Source organism: Trichomycterus rosablanca, chromosome 1 (assembly GCF_030014385.1).
Source record: "Trichomycterus rosablanca isolate fTriRos1 chromosome 1, fTriRos1.hap1, whole genome shotgun sequence".
Classification (NCBI taxonomy): Eukaryota; Metazoa; Chordata; class Actinopteri; order Siluriformes; family Trichomycteridae; genus Trichomycterus; species Trichomycterus rosablanca.
The window spans coordinates 54,217,073-54,236,162 of NC_085988.1; the positions used below are offsets into that span (position 1 = coordinate 54,217,073).

Consider the following 19,090-nt stretch of genomic DNA (forward strand, 5'->3'; position numbering starts at 1 on the left):
CCCCGCGTATACCAGTGGCGATTTCTCTAAGACTGCAAGGGAAGCTCAGCTTCCCCTAAAATGTAAAAAATTAAATGGTCAAATATGTACAGTTGTGTTAACATTTCATTGACTACAAATGCGTTAGAACACGTTCATCTTGAAGACGAGTTCGTTCAGAATCAGCTACTTATCACAAATCGACTCGATTTTGTTAACTTAACTCATACATTACCGGAGCGTCAATGCATTTACCCGCAGACGCTGAGAGTCTCTTTGCTTCTATGGGGCTGCATGGGCGGGACTTCGAAACTCGCCGGTCATTGGATAAATGCCACGATTTTGTCCCGCCCCCAGACGCTGAGCGTCTCTGGGGGTGAATGGGGCTGTGGGCGGGTCTGGACGCTGAGCTTCTGCAAGATGATTGGAGGATCAGTCGAAAGGCTGAATGCCGTTTTGATTGACAGCTGTCGCTGGGAGCTTCAGTACCATCGCGGATTTTGCGAGTGAAGTCGGAAGACAAACTGCAACCCATTTCATGCCATTTTCTTGAAAACTAACAAAGGGGAGAATTTATACATTTATATATAAATAAATTGACAAATTTTATGATGTAAGCCGACAATGAGCTTCCCCTCTTTGAAAGACCAGCAGCCGCAACTGCCGTATACTATACTTAAAATATAGAGAAGCACTTACAGTGGCAGACTGTTATCGCTGTGTTGTATTAAAGAATGCCATGTGAGATCTTTCTTACCTACTGCTTTAAGGCTCTACAACGAGTCACATCATTCTCTTTCATCACACATGCTACTGTAATAACACTTTTCACTATGCACTGTAAATAGACTGTAAATACTGTTAATTCTCCTAGTTATGTTCATACTCATTGTTTTAAACTATCTTATACCATTTAGTGCGATACCTCTTATATTTAGTGCAATACCTTTTATGTAAATGCAACAAATCTGTCTTATATGCTTATTTAAACATGCTGATAGCTATACTTCTATTTCTTTTCCCTCATATTTTACTCTAATTTATGTCTCCATCCATCTATTCATCCACTGTTGGCTCCTTAATAAGCCGATAAAGCAGAATCACATATAACATATAACATGTGACCTATTAATCACTCTGACAGTGTGCCATAAAACCTTTTACTTTATGCATTATTTATGCATTTTCTTCCCTTTTCCACAATTTACAGAGCCAATTAGTCTTCCGCTGCTAAAGATGCCAAGAGTCACATGCTGATCTTTGTGTTCCTCCACATCTGTACAGGTGCTTCGGGCTACTAACCAGTTGTACCATTACAAACTAGAGATTTTTTATTGTTTCCTGTCCAATATTAATTTTCTTGTTTCTTCTAGCCTTTTATTAGGAGACACTTTGTGATCACAGTACACTGTTGTTTTTTGGAGTACTATTGTCCTCCCAGTATTGACAGTAAGGTGTCCTAACAACAACCCAACACCTGATACCATATACACTGATACCTGATAATAATAAGTTCAATTTATATAGCGCCTTTCAAGAACCCAAGGATGCCTCGGACACCAAAGGAGTGATGGACTCCACCAGTACTCTACATATTAATAAAAAGGGTACAATAAGGTGACAGAGTGTACAGAGCAACAGATGAGCTACAGTCAGCAACTGAATACAGACAAAGTGGGTGTTTAGTTGCTGTAGCTTATAATAAATAAAATAATTAATGATTGTTCATATCAGATAGATGTGCCTAATAAAGTGTCCAGTAAGTATATATTGTATTGATGTTTATTATAGAAATCAATTATTGCTTCTTTGATTAGGACCAACCTTTTACAACAACCTCAGCAGCTGCAGTGGTGTTGTCAACAATGCTCTGTGCTGTGCAAGTGTAGTGCCCTGCATGTCCAACCTGAATATTTTTAATCATCAGGTCTCCACTGTTCTCCTGATCCTGTACAAAATCCAGACATATGTGAATTAATGTCATGGTAAAGACACTACAATTACAGCTAATTCACTAATATATACAGTAGTTTTCCTAATAATGACATATTTATTAGATTATCTATTTCACAAATAATGAATTAATGTCTAAAATTCAGTTATAAACTTTAGGATGCAGACATAACAACGATAATTTTAAATGGCTTGTTAAGCCTTGACAATTACGTAACCAATTTGACTCTTACCAACAACTGCTCATAGTGCTCAAAGTCGGTGGCAAAGTTAATGACGTTTGAGTCCACTGACCAGATGAATATAATATCCAAGCTGGTGTCATAGGAGGCAGAGCACTTAAGAACAGTACTCTCACCCACCAACAGCTCCACATCTGATGGACCTGTTGTGATTTTAGTCGCCTCTGAAAAAGGAACACACAATCAGCCAAACATCTAAAAATATGTACCAGATAAGTACCATACCTCCTCAGACAAGTTCAGTTTTATCACTGTAGAAATGAATAACATATAAACTAGTATTAAAGTTAATTTAACATTATAACATTATTAACCTTATTAATAATTCTGGTAACAACCCATAAGCAAAAATCACCAGATAGACAGCAAAATTTAAAAAAAGAAAGAAAGAGAGAGAACTGATAATAAATATAGATCAGACTTTTTATGCTTATTCTACCTTTTCTGTGCTTAAGTAACCATAGTTAAAATGGTACATAGCTTTTCTTATACAATTTGTATACAATATACTGTCCAAACATTTTATAATTTAGGGTTGTAGTATAATATTTTTCAGGGTGCATCTGTCCAGGGTAAACTTTCCATGAACCTTTTACTTGTGGATTGTTAAATCAGTTGTGGTGATTTGTAGGTTTGTAGGGATTTGTAAAGAAGTATTTGCAATGGCTCTGTAGGTCAATCCAATGCTGTTTAAAAAACTGTCCCTAAAAATGATAGTACTTTTCCTTGCATGGTAATTGTCTTTATACTGAATTCAAGTACAATTGCTTAAGAGTTTTGCAGCATTAATAATCCATATTATTTTGATGTAATATTTAGATATTTTTCAAATATTATTTGAATAATCCACATAACAGTTTAAACATATTTTAATGCTCATAAATGCACAATAAATAACAATAAAACATAGACAATTCTATTAAATAGCAATAGACAAGTGGTTTAAAACTTGCCTTACATTTATAATAATTTATAAAATAAAACATACTGGGCACTGATTAGCAGATTGTGTTCATTTTTATTCTGTCAGTTGCTTATGTTTGCTAAATTACAATCTGATGTACAATTTCACATGTATTTATTTAACTGAAACCATAAAAAAGCAGTGTTGTCACTGACCAGTGATACTAAGGGTCCCTGTGCTGTTGGCCTTTCCACGATCATTTTCAGCATAACATGTGTATAAACCTTCATCACTCTTCGTCACATTTAAAATCTCTAGACTGCCATCATCCCAGACAAACATACTATAACAAATTAGAGAGAACAAGAGGTATCAATGTTTAATTAATGTATTAAATAAAACAATACAGCACACTAAAGGCGAATCATATGACGCTAAACCAAGACAAGCTAACAAACTGTAATAAAATGTTCTTTAAAAAAATTATTTTACCTAGTACTGTACATATATAATTGTGAAATCTTGGCCTTGCTTGGCAATAGAGGTGGATCAGAATCATACCTACCGGGAGTTGTTGGAAAGCAGTTCAGAGCCACGTTTCCAAATGAACCTGGGTTTTGGAGCTGCTCGTGGTTTACACTCAATGACCACGCGGCCATTCTCAGCCCCTAGCAGGACTGGTTTCACTGGGTTGTATATAAATGTAGGTGCACAAGCTGACAAAAGTGTGTTAAAACAATTTAAATGTTGATTATTAAATATTTTAAGATAATACATTGTAATACATTATAAGAATCTTCCATCCACTGTGGTAGGTTAATTGAGAGGGGCCACTCCATTCCATGTATTAACAACTAATAAATCTTTTTTAAATTAATTTTTTTAAACACAATCCTTCAAACATTAATAGACACAAGACACAATAAATTTCCTTTTTATACAAGGATTTCACAGATAATTAAAAAAGACTAAAGTATTAACTAAGTGAAATGCATATATTATATTTTTATTTTTATAATGATTTTTATTTATGCATTATAAAAGAAGATGTGTGCAAACCAGTTTTACATGTAGATATGTACACACAGTAAGAGTCTACAGTCTCTCACTTTGTCATTTTGATTAACTGTAAAAGAAAAAGTGCTGAATTAAGCACTTGCTGTGGTCAGTAACTATTTGTGTGCATGTTTGTCGAAAAGACTTACAGACGACACGCAGCTCTGCATTAGCGTAGATGGTTCCCCAGTTGTTTTCAGCAACACACTGATACATGCCTGAGTCTTCAAATGTGAGACTGGAAAACTTCAGTTCCCCTTTTCCATACTTAAGCAAAAACACAACAAGAATTTTGTGCAACTCATGCAAGTTTATATTATGCCTTGTAATTTAATGTTCAACAAACTGGACAGAGAACTCACCGAATAGCCATCCTTTAACCAGCGGATCCATGGCAATGGCTTGCCTACAGCAGTGCAGGACAGAGTAAGCTCACTGCCAACATCTTTTTCTGTGTCATTAATATGCTCTGCCCACTCTGGAGCACCTGGCCAGGCAATAATAGAAAAACAAATATGAAGCAAATAGAATAATAAGACTGAAATGTATGTGTTTATGTGATAAATGTATGTGTTTTTGTTTTAAGTTTAACTGCTAAAGAAATGGGTTTTTTTTTACCTTTATTTGATATTTAATTAAAAACAGTATGATTACAAGATATTTAATTTTTTAACTAATCGGCTTTATTTGTTTTTTTATGTATATATACACTGATGAGCCATAACTTTAAAACCACCTCCTTGTTTTTACACTCACTGTCCATTTTATTAGCTCCATTACTTTGTTCTACAATTACTGACTGTAGTCCATCTGTTTTTCTGCATGCTTTGTTAGCCCTCTTTCATGCTGTTCTTCAATGGTCAGGACCACTACAGAGTAGGTATTATTTGGGTTGTGGATCATTCTCAGCACTGCAGTGACACTGACATGGTGGTGGTGTGTTAGTGTGTGTTGTGCTGGTATAATTGGATCAGACACAGCAGCGCTGATGGAGTTTTTAAACACCTCACTTTCACTGCTGGACTGAGAATAGTCCACCAACCAAAAGCATATCCAGCCAACAGCACCCCGTGGGCAGCGTCCTGTGACCACTGATGAAGGTCTAGAAGATGACCAACTCAAACAGCAGCAATAGATGAGCTATCGTCTCTGACTTACATCTATAAGGTGAATCAACTAGGTAGGAGTGTCTAATATAGTGGACAGTGAGTGGACATGGTATTTAAAAACTCCAGCACTACAACACACACTAACACACCACCTTCATGTCATTGTTACTGCAGGGCTGAGAATGATCCACCACCTAAATAATACCTGCTCTGTGGTGGTCCTGTGGGGTCCTGACCATTGACGAAGAGGGTGAAAGCAGGCTAAAAAGATATGTAGAGAAATAGATGGACTACAGTCAGTAATTGTAGAACTACAAAGTGCTCCTATATGGTAAGTGGAGCTGATAAAATGGACACTGAATGTAGAAACAAGGAGGTGGTTTTAATGTTATGGCTGATCAGTGTAAGCTCAAATATAGCTCCAACATGTTCAAAATCATGTGGGACAGGGGCATGTTTCCCGATGTTCTTTCCTATTAACAGTGTTCAGTAAAGGTTTGAAAACTGTTGACACCAATTCTTGTAGTTTTAAAAATTTCCCATTTTTGCTTGACACTTTAGCTGCTCATTAGTATGGAGTATTCATTGTTATATATTGTGTTTTATAATGCTCCACATGTTTTCAGTTAGAGAAAGGTCTAGACTGTAGGTGGAAGTTGCAAGTGGGTTGTGCATCATTTAAACCAGGATAACAAGAGTAGCAGAAGGTCTGGAAATGGACAATCTAGAATGGCAATAATATGAGGGTTCTTCAAAAAGTTTCCACACTTTTTTAAACTCTATTTATTAAGAATTTCAAACACAAATGACATCACTTTTCTACATAGCCACCTTCCTTTGCGATGCATTTTTCCCAGCGTTGTACCATTTTAATGCCATCAACAAAAAATGTTTTTGGCTGAGCGTGTAGCCACTGATGCACCGCTGCTTTCACATCATCATCACATGAAAATCTTCTTCCCCTTAAAGCTTCTTCAACTGTCCAAAAAGGTGGAAATCAGATGGCGCTAAATCCAGACTATAAGCTCTCTGTCTTTCAGACACAACCAATTACTACTCCTTCCACCCTCATCGTCACAACTAAATTGTATAAGTGCGAAAACTTTTTCAAGATCCCTCATATATTATGATTTAATTATAAGTAACATTTAATAATTATCAGGCCTTGGCGAGTCATGAGGTGAAAATTACTTTTGTACACTGGTGTCACACATAAAGTTGTCCATACCTTCAACATAGAGCCACTGGCGGTACCAATCCATGCCTTTGATGTTAAGGGCCTCACATTCATAGCTGCCCTCATCTTCATACTGCACATTAATGAGGTGCAGCAGCGCACCATTCATGCTAACCTCATAGTTGGGTGGGAGATCCGCATCCAGCTTTCTCCAGCGGATGTGTGGGAGAGGGCTAAACAGCACATACACACAATTAGTCATGATGATAAGCTGACTCTTATTTTTATTAAAACTTCAGACAAGTAGTAGGACTGAAAAGTGCAGTCTAACCCTGTCAAACCCTGGAAAAAACCTATATCTGATTGTGATGACTTACTTTCCCAGAGCAAAACACTCCAGTGTGATGTTTTGTCCCACTAGGGCATACGTCTTAGGAAATTTGACCTGGATGTCTGCAGGATATCGCTTCACTTCCTCTATAAAGAAACAGAGGGAAAAACAAATTATTATTTTTTTATTTACAGTCTCCAATTCAGATGGCTGACAAATTAAGGAAAACAACTAAATAAATGAATACAGAAACAATAATGCTTTTAGAGGTTTACAACATTATACAATTAAGCAGTAAACACCCTACAATGCTCTGTGACATAAATAATAAAGATGGTAGAGGAGGAGCGACTCTTTATCTGGGCATTGATGGGAGTTAATTAACCACAATGGATGCTAATCTGGCTACTATTTGAATGGAAACTGTTACATACATACAGTAAATAATAATGACAACCATATAAAGGGTTGGGAACTGACAGTAATGTCTGTGCACTGGTGCAATACATAACAGGAGGAATCAACTATTTTAAATGATCAAATAACAATAATTAAGGATGCCAAAACCAAAAACAATAGTAAGATTGTTAACAGCAGAATGCTGAGCAACAACCTACAGTGTGTAAAATAAAAATGATTCAACCCCAATTGCTAATTAGTTTTATTAGCAAAATATACAAACTTTCAGCTGCTTGCAATTAACTAATCATACAAGAACAATTTTAACGGCTCAACACAACTAATATGAGTGGTTTCTTCAAATCCAAGACAACATGCCACTTTTAATGACCCCTGCAGTGTCAGAATTATTCAGCTTCATCATGGCAAGTGTTTTAGTACTTAATAGAGCACCCATGTGCTGCTATGACCTGCTGCAAACATGATACACCAGTTTCTGGCAGCGTTCCTGAGAAATTTTAGTACTTTTCTTATGCATAATAATATTCTTGGGTTTGCGCGCTATAACTACCTACTTTAAATCTCACCAAAGATTTTTATAGGGTTTAAGTCTGGTGACTGTGACAGCCATTCTAGAATCTTAAATGACTTCTTCTAACAACCAAGCCTTGGTGGACTGATAGGTATGCTTGGTATCGTTGTCCTGTCAAAAAGTCAGGACATCCCGATATTTGAATGAACAGAGTAAAGTTAAAAATGATCCGAGGCCTTTAACTGGTCTCCCTCTAGCTCTGGCCCAAGCTGCCTCAACAGCAGGGATACTGGTTTAGACAACTGCAAACTTTCCTGAATGAGTTTACCTCCACTTCAAAGCAGACAGACCAGAAACAAACAAAAGGGAATCAAGTTTTCCCCATTCACACACACGCCATGGATTAAAAGCTCAAGCAAGCCACAGGCCTAACAAGTTAGCAGCAAAAACAGCATTCTGCTGCTACCAATACCATTGGCTCCTACTGTCATTCTGCTGGTTCTCAGACTATGGTCCCTTGATCTTCTACTTATTACATCAGTAAGAATTTTTAACTTCGATCTTTCATTCATTGAGATCTAATGTGTAATTTAAGTGTTTACGTATGTGAGCAGTGTATTTAGTTAGCTAATTTGTTAATACTTACTTTTTAAAAATATAAAGTAATGCATCTTAAACTGTTTCATGTTTTAACAGTCAAAATAGTGAAAAACATGGATGATTATGAAAACATTACAAAATTCTTAAAACTCAAAATTCTTACACTTTTATGATGTCACTTACCCTAAGGCCCAAATATGTTCATTTAACTATCTTATTTTGTCATCGCTGTACACACAGTTTGCTTTGTAAATGAGACATACATATTTAAAAAAGCCTGTCCTATCAATGTCAATATTGTTCTCTACATACTTACTCTCTATCTCTGGCTCCAGGGCAATGGGTGTGCTGAATACACTTTTGCCAATTAAAGGGCTCGACACAAAGCATGAGTAGTTGCCAATGTCAGAGACCTCTACTTTAGAAATATAGAGATTCCCTGTGGTCTGTGACACAAAGCGTCGTTGATCAGGAATGATAAAGTTGGGAAAATCATTGTAGATCCATCGATACATCACCTCAGCTGAGGAAGAGAGTGCAGGACAAACATTAGAAACTCAACACTTATGGATTGTCAATTGTATCAAATATACTTCGTCACAAATTATACAAAACTTATCTGAATAACAGAATGTCTTTACCATATTCACAAGAAAGTTATTCTTAGCTATAATTATTGATGTGTTAAATTTATATTGCAAATACAAACTTAATTCTAAAAAAGCTGGAACTGTAGAAAGTATGTAAATAAAAACAGACAGCAACGATCTGCAAATCCTTTTTGACATGTATTCATGTAGACAAGGTATTTATGCTTTCAGCTAATTAACTTTTTCTTTTTGTATATATGCTTGAGACAGGGGCATATTTACTGTTACATCCCCTTTAATGTAGTGCACTAATCAAATTAGGAATTAGTGTAATAACAACAAACAATAATCACTCACTCACTCACTTTCTTAACCGCTTATCCAATTAGGGTCGCGGGGGGGGGGGGGGGGGGGGGGGGCTTTTTTCAATGAGCGCAAGGCACACAGTAACACCTTGGACGGGGCGCCAGTCCATTGCAGGGCAGACACACACACACACACATATAGGGCAATTCAGTGTCTCCAATTAACCTGACTGCATGTTTTTGGACTGTGGGAGAAAACCGGAGCTCCCTGAGGAAACCCACGCAGACACGGGGAGAACATGCAAACTCAGCACAGAAAGGACCTGGACCGCCCCGCCTGGGGATTGAACCCAGGACCTTCTTGCTGTGAGGCAACAGTGCTACCCACCGAGCCGTCCTTCAAACAATAATCAGTAAAGTTTAATTTCATTTCATTTCAAGTTTTACCACTGCTTAAACCTGGGATGTAAATTCATCAAAGTCCTAGCCATCCCCCTCTTAGACATAGCCATTTGTGTCTGTGTATACATGCCCAACTGTTTGAAAGCACCACTGGGGATTTGAACAATGCATATAGCAGTAGTGGGTAGTGTAATTTACCACAGCACCACCCATGCGCCTAACAAATAAATGTACATTTTTTATAAATTAAAAAAAAACCTGGAAAGACAGTTTACAATGCTTTCTGCTTTTATTCGAATCTTACATACTGTCCCAGTATTTTGGATTTGAGTTAGTATATGCAAAAAAAAGTCTTTTTTTAAAAAGTATTTTACGTTAACACTGGGTTAGTACTGTTGTGAGCAGGAGCCCTTACTTGGATAGCGAGAGGGTGGATTACACAGAAGAACAGCCCCCTGTCCCTCTTTAACAGTCACAGGCTCTCTCTCATCAGTAGGAAACTGGTTAAGATCTGAGTGTAAAAACACAGAATCATACAAAGCAGCAGAAGGGACAAAGTTGTATAGAAAATGAAATAGAAAGGATTTTTTTAAGCTGAATTAGCAGACTGAAAATATTTATGATTAAGACCGTAGGAACAAAAATAATCTTCTACAACATTGGTTGAGAAAATATAAAAACAGGTATATTCCACATACATCCAAATCGAACAACAGCTTCTTTGCTGATGACCACGCCGTAAACATTCTTTGCCACACACACATATTTTCCAGCATGCTTGCTTTTGTCTGGGTTGGTGATGACCAGGTTTCCACCTACTAAACTGTGGTGTTCATCTGGCTGCTCCAACAGCTTAATCTCCCAGTTATTATGCCACCATCTGCAAAGAAATTAAACCATAAGCTATATATATATATATATATATATATATATATATATATACAGTATATATATATATATAAAAATTTAAAAATCCACATTATAGCATACTAATTCAAAATACTATATAGATAAAAAAATCTAAGACAGAATTATTTTTGCCTGGACATACTTCAGTGGAAATGTACAGACATATTCATTAATTCATATTCAATAACCACTTCTTTCTTCTTTTCTGCTCCAGATTACGGTGGATTTAAGCTCGTCTTCATAATGCGCCAAACATTTTCAATACCAGACCAGCAGACACACTAATCCAGCACATGCCCTCTGTGTCTATAAAGCTATGCTGTTGTTGTGTGTGCAGAATGACACATGGCATTGTCTAATATGTTGCCTTGATGGCAGCATATGTCTCACTATTATGTTCACAAATATTCAAGTCACTCATGTCTTTAACACAGTACCTTTTTATCTTTAGGACAAAGAACTCGGTAGCAGCATATCTTAGTAACATCTAGTATACAGTCTGTATACAGTCTGACTGTACTAGCAGTTTATTTAAATTTTCATCACAGATAAAAATTGACTGCAAATTGTCACATAGCAGCAGTGTTAGAGCTGATAACTGCTTATCTAGCAGTGTTATCCAGCTAAATACAGGCTCAATTTAGGGCTAGTAATGAGGTTAAAAAAACTAAATACTAATGTGATTTCAAACAGGTGATGCCGACAAGTAATTGTAGTAATCATGATTTGGTACAAAAGCATCCACAAAATGCTGGTTCTTTGAGGAGCAATGATGGACAAAGGATCTCCAGTTTGACAAATTAAGGTCCAAGTAAATGTAAGGAACACTGTGTTTTTTTCATACTGTCTCAGCTTTTTCTGATTTGGGGTTGTGTATTCTCTGAAACGACAAAAGTAAAGTATGGTGTTCCACAGGGGTCAGTTTTGGGACCTCTGTTATTTGTTTCACTGCTATGCAGACAGATTTTGCATAATTCATTACAAGTAGACACTCAGACATGGAAAAAACGGAAACATGATAAATTAACTAACATTCAAGGGCAGATGACTGTCAGACACTGACACAGCAACAGATGGGCTCATTAAATTTATATACCAGCCAAACTTATCAACATCTACACAATTAGCATGATAGGACAGTGTAAACAAAATAAAAGACTGGATGTCATGTAACCTGCTACTAAATTCAGATAAAAATGAGGTATTACTTGTCAGATCCAAAGCCACAAGGGTCAAGTGTCTAGGCTTTCTTTGTGACACTGTAACATGGCAGCTGCTAAAGTCCTTCTACGTTGCCTTTTTTGGCCGACAGGTGGAGGTTTTTCAACATATCACGGTTTCTCCCTCAAATTTTTTTGTGCCAGAGACAAACAGGTCTATCCAGACTGTTATCAGCAAAATGTGCAAATACCAACATCTGTCATGGTATGGGGTGCATCAGTGCCCATGGCATTTGTGACTTGCATATGTATTAAGGTATTATTATTGATAATGCATATATTGAGATTTTAGAGAGACACTTGCTGCCATCAAGGCAATGTATTTTTCCAGGAAGTCCATAATTATTTCAGGAAGATTATGTCATTCTTATTCTGATGATGTCGTGTCTCATTCTGTACAAAGTATAACAGCATAACTTCATAGACACAAAACGCATGTGTTTGTTTGGCCTGCCTGTGTCCTTTTGAAAATGTATGGTGCAGCCTGAAAAGGAGAATCGGACAATGATGGCAACTGACTGTTGAGCAGCTGAAGTTGAAGTGGTATCAAGCAAAAATAAAGAAAAATTCCAATTGCAAAACTGCAACAATACTGTCCTCAGTACCCAAACCATAAAAGTCTCCTGAATAAATAAGAACATTTTTGAAATGTGTTGCAGGGATCAAATTCTAATGTTTTTTTATATTTACAAAATACAATAAAGCTGATCTGTAAAAACATTTAAAATATTTTCTTTCTTGTTTCATTAAAACAAAAGATTCAGGGGAATTAATAAATCACAGATTCTTCTTTATGCGTTTTTCAAAATTTTTCTGAAAATGGTGTTTGTAAATTAAAGTATTATAGGTATCTGCAGTAATAATGAAAACAACAATAACATTGTTTGGTAGAAAGGCCATTAAATATTTTTTTTTGTAAAATGAGGGTTGAATAAAAACTGGCCTAATGAACACTCTACCAAGACTACAGTGCAACTTATACAGTAAGCTAAAGATCTACTGCATCTCTACAGACAGAACTATTAAAATAGATTATACTAAATAAAACTGATAAACAATCATAATTACAAATTCAGCAAGATGAAGAGTATCAGTGTAGTGCTTACTTAATAGTGGCTGGTGGGTTGGCCCGGACTCTGCAGTTCATGGAGATTTTGGCTTCAGGTGAATCCTCAGCGTATACTGTGTCTAAGGGCTCCTCCTCAAATATGGGCCCAAAACCTGTGGCCTCCTCTGACAAACAAACAAACACAGTTATAGTTCAGATTCACATTTCAGTAGATATTCTATTAATATAAACCACATTCAAGTTGGAGGGAGGAATGTATGCAACTTACTGTCAAAGATTCTGGGTTCAAAGAACCTGGGCTTGATTGCATCTACATGAGACATGAGAAAAGTAGCAAAGTCTTGAAAACTGTTCCTTTGTTTTCATGTATTGATAAAGTATAAACTGGTATTAAGTGAGTGACAGGTTATAAGTAAACTTTTATAAGACATGAACAAGAGTAAGGTAAACTTACTAGCTGAAAAGAGCAAACAAGCTAAACAGCACAGGACCACCAGCTGGGCTGCCATTTTGATGCCACCGACCACCATGCAGCCCTGAGCAAAAATAGAAATGCATATGATCCTGTTAATCCCAGTAATATGTGCATATATACTTTCTCTCTCTGTCTGCTAAAAACAGGAAACAATTAATCATCACAGTGTAACAGCAAGTTATTGAATTCAGTGACATCAATCTGTCCTGTTAGGAACCATAAGCAATTGTAAATTAATTTCACCTGCTTGGTGCAGATGAACGCTGGAGAGGCAACAGCAAGACAACCCCCAAAAATAATATGGTTTTGCCGATGATGGCCACAGACATTTACTCTCTCCTTATCCTTCCTGCCTGGTTGCATTTTGAAAGTGTCATTGTCACTACTGGTAGCATGAGGTGGTACCTGCAGCCCATTCAGGTTGGATAGGTAGGGTAGTCAAGCTCCTCCAGGATGGCACATCCAGACATGCCATCACAAAAAGGTTTGCTGTGTCTCCCAGCACAGTTTCAATAGCATGAAGGAGATATCTGTTACACAAGGAGAGCTGGACAGGGCTATAGAAGGGCATCTGCCCCTTTATGTGAAGAGGAACATTGTCAGAGGCCTACAAAATGACATCCAGTGGGCTAATGGTCTGCATGTTTCTGACCAAACTGTCCAGACTCTATTAAGGCACTCTAGTCCTCTAGTAGGATCTATGCTCTCAGCCCAGCACCACTTGTATTCGCCAGAGAACATAGGAATTGGCAGGTCCACCACTGCAATCCCATTCTCGTCACAGATGAGAGCATGTTCTCAATGATCATTTGTGACATATATAAAAGAGTCTGGAGATGCTATGGTTATGTGGCCTGCAACAACTGATGGTCTGGAGAGGCATGTCCTTGGAGGATCGTATCATGTGAAATCATCAAATCCTCAAAGCCATTGATTTTAAATCCAGACCTCAATGGGTTGATGGTTTTGGTTTCCACTGACTGCTGTTACATCATTTTGTTTTCAACAAATTTATATCAGCAGATTCATTTTCATTTCACTGAGATCCACTGTGTGCTTTAAGTGTTCCCTTTATACAGTACTGTGCAAAAGTCACCAGCAGCTGTACAAAAAGACTTCTTCAGGTGAAGGTCAGTATTTAGTGTTACCTTCCTTGGCACTAAGCACGTCATAAACTCTTTTTCTAAAGTAACATTCTGATGTATTATACCAGGCTTCTTTCAGCACTTCCCAGAGTCTTCTTTCAATTTATGCTGTGTTTTATTTCTTTCTCTGTCTAGGTGATCTCATACCGTCTCTATAATATTCAGGTCTGGACTCTGTTTAGGCCAGTCCATGACTGTCAGTGTTGTATCAGCTGTTTTACTCTCCAAATATGATTTCACTGCATTAGCACCCTTCCAAAAAGACCATTCCTGATCAAGCTTCTTTGGACTGCAGAAGGGTCAGCCTGGCATCCTAATGAAGCTGTCAGATGCTGACAGGTCTTTGCTGGACTTCTTCCGGACTCTCAAAGAAGACATTCTGAGAAACCTTTTTTTGAAAGTTTGTTTCCTATCAGTCCTTTTTTGTCCTTGAGCTTTCATGATTCTTAATTTTTTTTTTAAATAGCAGCTTGATTACCACATCCTGTGTCCAGTTTGTTTGCTGATTTCCCTTTGTATTAGTGATGCAACATTATGATTTTATGTGATCTTTGGCATTTTAAATAGAATGATCTGATTAAAAGTTGATCTTATCTGTATTAGCATGCTTTCAATGACTTAAACTACACCGATCAGGCATAACATTATGACCACCTCCTTGTTTCTACTCTCACTGTCCATTTTATCAGCTCCACTTACCATATAGAAGCACTTTGTAGTTCTACAATTACTGACTGTAGTCCATCTGTTTCTCTACATACTTTTTAGTCTGCTTTCACTCTGTTCTTCAATGGTCAGGACCCCCACAGGACCACCACAGAGCAGGTATTATTTGGGTGGTGGATCATTCTCAGCACTGCAGTGACACTAACATGGTGGTGGTGTGTTGTGCTGGTATGACACAGCAGTGCTGCTGGAGTTTTTAAACACCTCACTGTCACTGCTGGACTGAAAAAAGTCCACCAACCAAAAATATCCAGCCAACAGTGCCTCATGGGCAGCGTCCTGTGACCACTGATGAAGGTCTAGAAGATGAGAATCATCCACCACCTAAATAATACCTACTTTGTGTTGGTCCTGTGGGGGCCCTGACAATTGAAGAACAGGGTGAAAGCAGGCTAAAAAGTTATATAGAGAAACAGATGGACTACAGTCAGTAATTGTAGAACTATAAAGTGCCTCTGTATGGTAAGTGGAGCTGATAAAATGGACAGTGAGTGTAGAAACAAGGAGGTGGTTTTTTAATGTTCTGGCTGATCAGTGTATATGTAATACTCAAGCATATCTTGTACAAACCAGATGTAATAGACCTTTTCACAGCAGTCGCTTTAACATGAAATAGTAGGACAAATACAGGTATTAGCAATGATATCAATTAGAATTTTATTCCATTCAGGTTGAAGAAAGTCAGGTCTCTGTTATTGTTAAAATGTAGGGGGATTCCACATTAAAAACTTGTCACTTTAGCCTATTGCCAATTTTTCTCTGTTTTTGAATGCTTCATACAAATAACAAGACTGAGAAATAATTATAAATAGTTATTATACCATTGCTAAAACAACAAATCTAATGGTCTAATTGGATTTTTGTACTGTAAAGGCCAGTTATCACCAAGGTTCAATGATATGTCATACCATCAAGTTTACCAGTTCCTGAAGCAGTAAAAAAAATCCCTACATCATCCCTGACCCACTTTTATGCCTGACCGTAAAGATTATAATCTTCTGAGTGAGACATGTCTTTCTTGTACTGAAAAGCCTGCTAAGGTTTACTGCTGCACAAAAAAGTATGGAAATTCTGGACAATATTCCCAGTGGTGTCTCTGTAAATGCTCAAAGTCTTGAAACCCTTTTTATACCAATTGCCCTTTTAGTTCAATAAAATTATCTCCTCTCTTAGCTTTGTGACAATTTCTTAGTTTTCACCATGGTTACAACACACCTTGACACATCACAGCTGAAGAAAATTTAGGTGGTTATTGAGTTCCCAATGGTTTAATCATAGTGTAAACCAACTTTAGGTTATGCAGACTAGCAGTAGGTTCTAAGATAATACAACCCCAAGTCAGAAAAAGTTGGGACAGCATGGAAAATGCAAATAATAAAAAAACACAGTTTCTTATATTTACTTTTATTATTTACTTTATTTCATTGCAGACAGTATGAACCTGAGATATTTCATGTTTTATCTGCTTAGCTTTATTTCATTTATTAATAAACATCCATTCCTGCATTTCAGGCCTGCAACACATTCCAAATAAAATTGGGACAGTAAAGCATTTACCACTTTGTAATGTTGCCATTCCTTTTCACCACACTTAACAGACGTTTTGGCACCAAGGATACCAAGTGATTTAGTGTTTCAGCTTTTATTTTGTGCCATTCTTCCTGCAAACACGTCTTCAGATGTGCAACAGTACAGGGTCGTTGTCGCATTTTTCCTTTCAAAATTCTCCACACATTCTCTATTGGGGACAGGTCAGGACTGCAGGCAGGCCAGTCCAATACCCGTACCCTCTTCTTCCGCAGCCATGCCTTTGTAATGTGTGCGGCATGTGGTTTTGCATTGTCTTGTTGAAAAATGCATTGACGTCCCTGGAAAGAGGATGTCTTGAAGGCAGCATATGTTGCTCTAAGATCTCAATGTACTTTTCTGCATTAAAGCTGCCATCACAGAAGTGTCAATTACCTTTTGTACCAAACCATGATTGCAATCACCTGTTGACATTATCACCTGTTTGGAAGCACATCATTATTTATTTTTTTACACCTCATTACTAGCCCAAAATTGCCCCTGTCCCAACATTTTTTGGAATGTGTTGCAGGCCTGAAATGCAAGAATGGATGTTTATTAATAAATGAAATGAAGTTGACCAGACAACACATGAAATATCCTGGGTTCAAACTGTCTGCAATCAAATAAAAGTCAAAGTAAATGTAAGAAACACTGCATTTTTTTTATTTGCATTTTCCATACTGTCCAAACTTTTTCTGATTTGGGGTTGTATTATGCAATATTATGTAGGTGTTCACTAACTATGACATGGCATCGCAGCAATGACAAAATATCATTCTACTCTAAATAACTACATCATTCATTTTCTTTGTTTATTTGCTGTATCAGTCAACTGAGACTTAATCTAATTTAACTTTAAAATTAAAGTGCTTATGCTAAAATGTATCTATTTATAGTTCTGATAATGCAAGATAGTTTACAAGCAATTAGCTATTAGGCCCAGTAAATATGAACTTTTCATTTCAAAATACTCCACACATACTACAGGTCAGTACTACAGACTACAGCATGTGGTTTTGCATTGTCCCTGGAAAGTTGTCTTGACGGCAGAATATGTTGCTCTAAAATCTCAGAGCATTTTCTGCATTAGTGCCACAATCAAACAGTGTAAATTTTCTTTGCCAATGGCACTGACACAACCCCATACCATGACAGATCATGGCTTTACGACTTGCTGCTTATAATAGTCTGGATGATTATTTTCATCTTTGGTCCAGAGCACACAGCGTTCATGTCTTTCAAAAAAGACCTGGAATGTTGGTTTGTCTGACCACGATACACATTTCCACTGGGATGGTCCATCCTGTTTAAATCTATTAAAAAAGGCCAAGATCAAAAAAAGTAATAATTACTGCAGATATATCTACTTTGTATTAATGTGAGTCAGGTTTAGACTTGAAATAAAGTATTGGGTTAATTTTTGAAGTAAAGAAACCTTGGGGAGCTGGTTTGTAAATCACTCTCTCACATTTTTCAAAGTTAGCAGTTCAAAGTTTCTTCACATGGAGGTGCTATGGTTCTTTACTGTGTCTTCTGTCACACTGACCTGTCGAAATGGCAAAAACCCCTGATGTTTAAGATAATTATTCCAGTAGCGTTACATATACGTGTGGTGGTAAACGTGTGCACGAAATCCGTGATCTTACATTAGATAATTCTAGAAGTGAGAAACACCTCAGGGAAAGCAATGTCACTGAACTCAACACCCAGCAGCCCAGCCTACTGCGTCACTCCATCCTCACCCGCAGTCTCCCAGATTATTTTACTCTCACGATCCACATGACGGTGATACACCAGTGCCCTATAGAAAAATATTTTACCAACACACTTTACCAAGTTTGTTGCGTTAAACTAGGATGGCATCCAGACAAATATCTTTTAAAAACTCAAATACTGACGTCACTCCTAAAGGCACGGCATCAAGCGCACTGTCCCACTTCTGCATTGCAGTACTCTGTATCTATCCTCCGCCCTACTGAGGAGGAAACCGTTTTAAACTACAGCAGAATTTTAACATTACCTGACAACACATGAAGCTTCACACGAAAATAACAAAACAGAAAAAATACGTACCTGTGATGCGCATTTAAACGCCCTGCAATTTCTTCCAAAAGCCCACCTGGGTCAGGAGTCGGCACAGAACCGAGTGAGCGAGCCGCTCACTGATGCCCCTCTGCTATTGGCCGAGAAAGCATGCAGACGTGTGTGCATATGCGTGTGGTTAGGCAATAATGTATTCCCTGGCGTCGTATAAAGGTCATAATTTAAAGACATTAATATTAGTAAATAAAGGCACAAATAAATTGTTTGATATATAAATAAAAAATTTATTTTTTGTTATTAAAAAGGGCATTTTAAAATATATGTCAAGAATTTATTTCTACATTTTCATACATAC

At 37.2% G+C, this 19,090-nt stretch overlaps 1 protein-coding gene across 1 annotated transcript in view; it reads right to left on the bottom strand.

Annotated features, from left to right (window-relative positions):
* cntn1b (contactin 1b) overlaps window positions 1-18,830 on the bottom strand; it is a 35,813-nt gene extending 16,983 nt beyond the window's left edge. Inside the window, exons 1-15 of the mRNA XM_062994641.1 lie at window positions 18,766-18,830; window positions 13,232-13,313; window positions 13,046-13,087; window positions 12,815-12,941; window positions 10,278-10,459; window positions 9,995-10,090; window positions 8,599-8,805; window positions 6,798-6,897; window positions 6,472-6,653; window positions 4,497-4,621; window positions 4,284-4,401; window positions 3,644-3,794; window positions 3,294-3,421; window positions 2,166-2,338; window positions 1,804-1,927 (exon numbers count right to left, since the gene is read on the bottom strand). Of these exons, the coding sequence (XP_062850711.1) occupies window positions 1,804-1,927; window positions 2,166-2,338; window positions 3,294-3,421; window positions 3,644-3,794; window positions 4,284-4,401; window positions 4,497-4,621; window positions 6,472-6,653; window positions 6,798-6,897; window positions 8,599-8,805; window positions 9,995-10,090; window positions 10,278-10,459; window positions 12,815-12,941; window positions 13,046-13,087; window positions 13,232-13,307 (1,831 nt within the window). The 5' untranslated portion in view covers window positions 13,308-13,313; window positions 18,766-18,830. The remainder of the gene's footprint in view (window positions 1-1,803; window positions 1,928-2,165; window positions 2,339-3,293; window positions 3,422-3,643; window positions 3,795-4,283; window positions 4,402-4,496; window positions 4,622-6,471; window positions 6,654-6,797; window positions 6,898-8,598; window positions 8,806-9,994; window positions 10,091-10,277; window positions 10,460-12,814; window positions 12,942-13,045; window positions 13,088-13,231; window positions 13,314-18,765) is intronic.
* Between the last annotated feature and the right edge of the window lie 260 nt (window positions 18,831-19,090).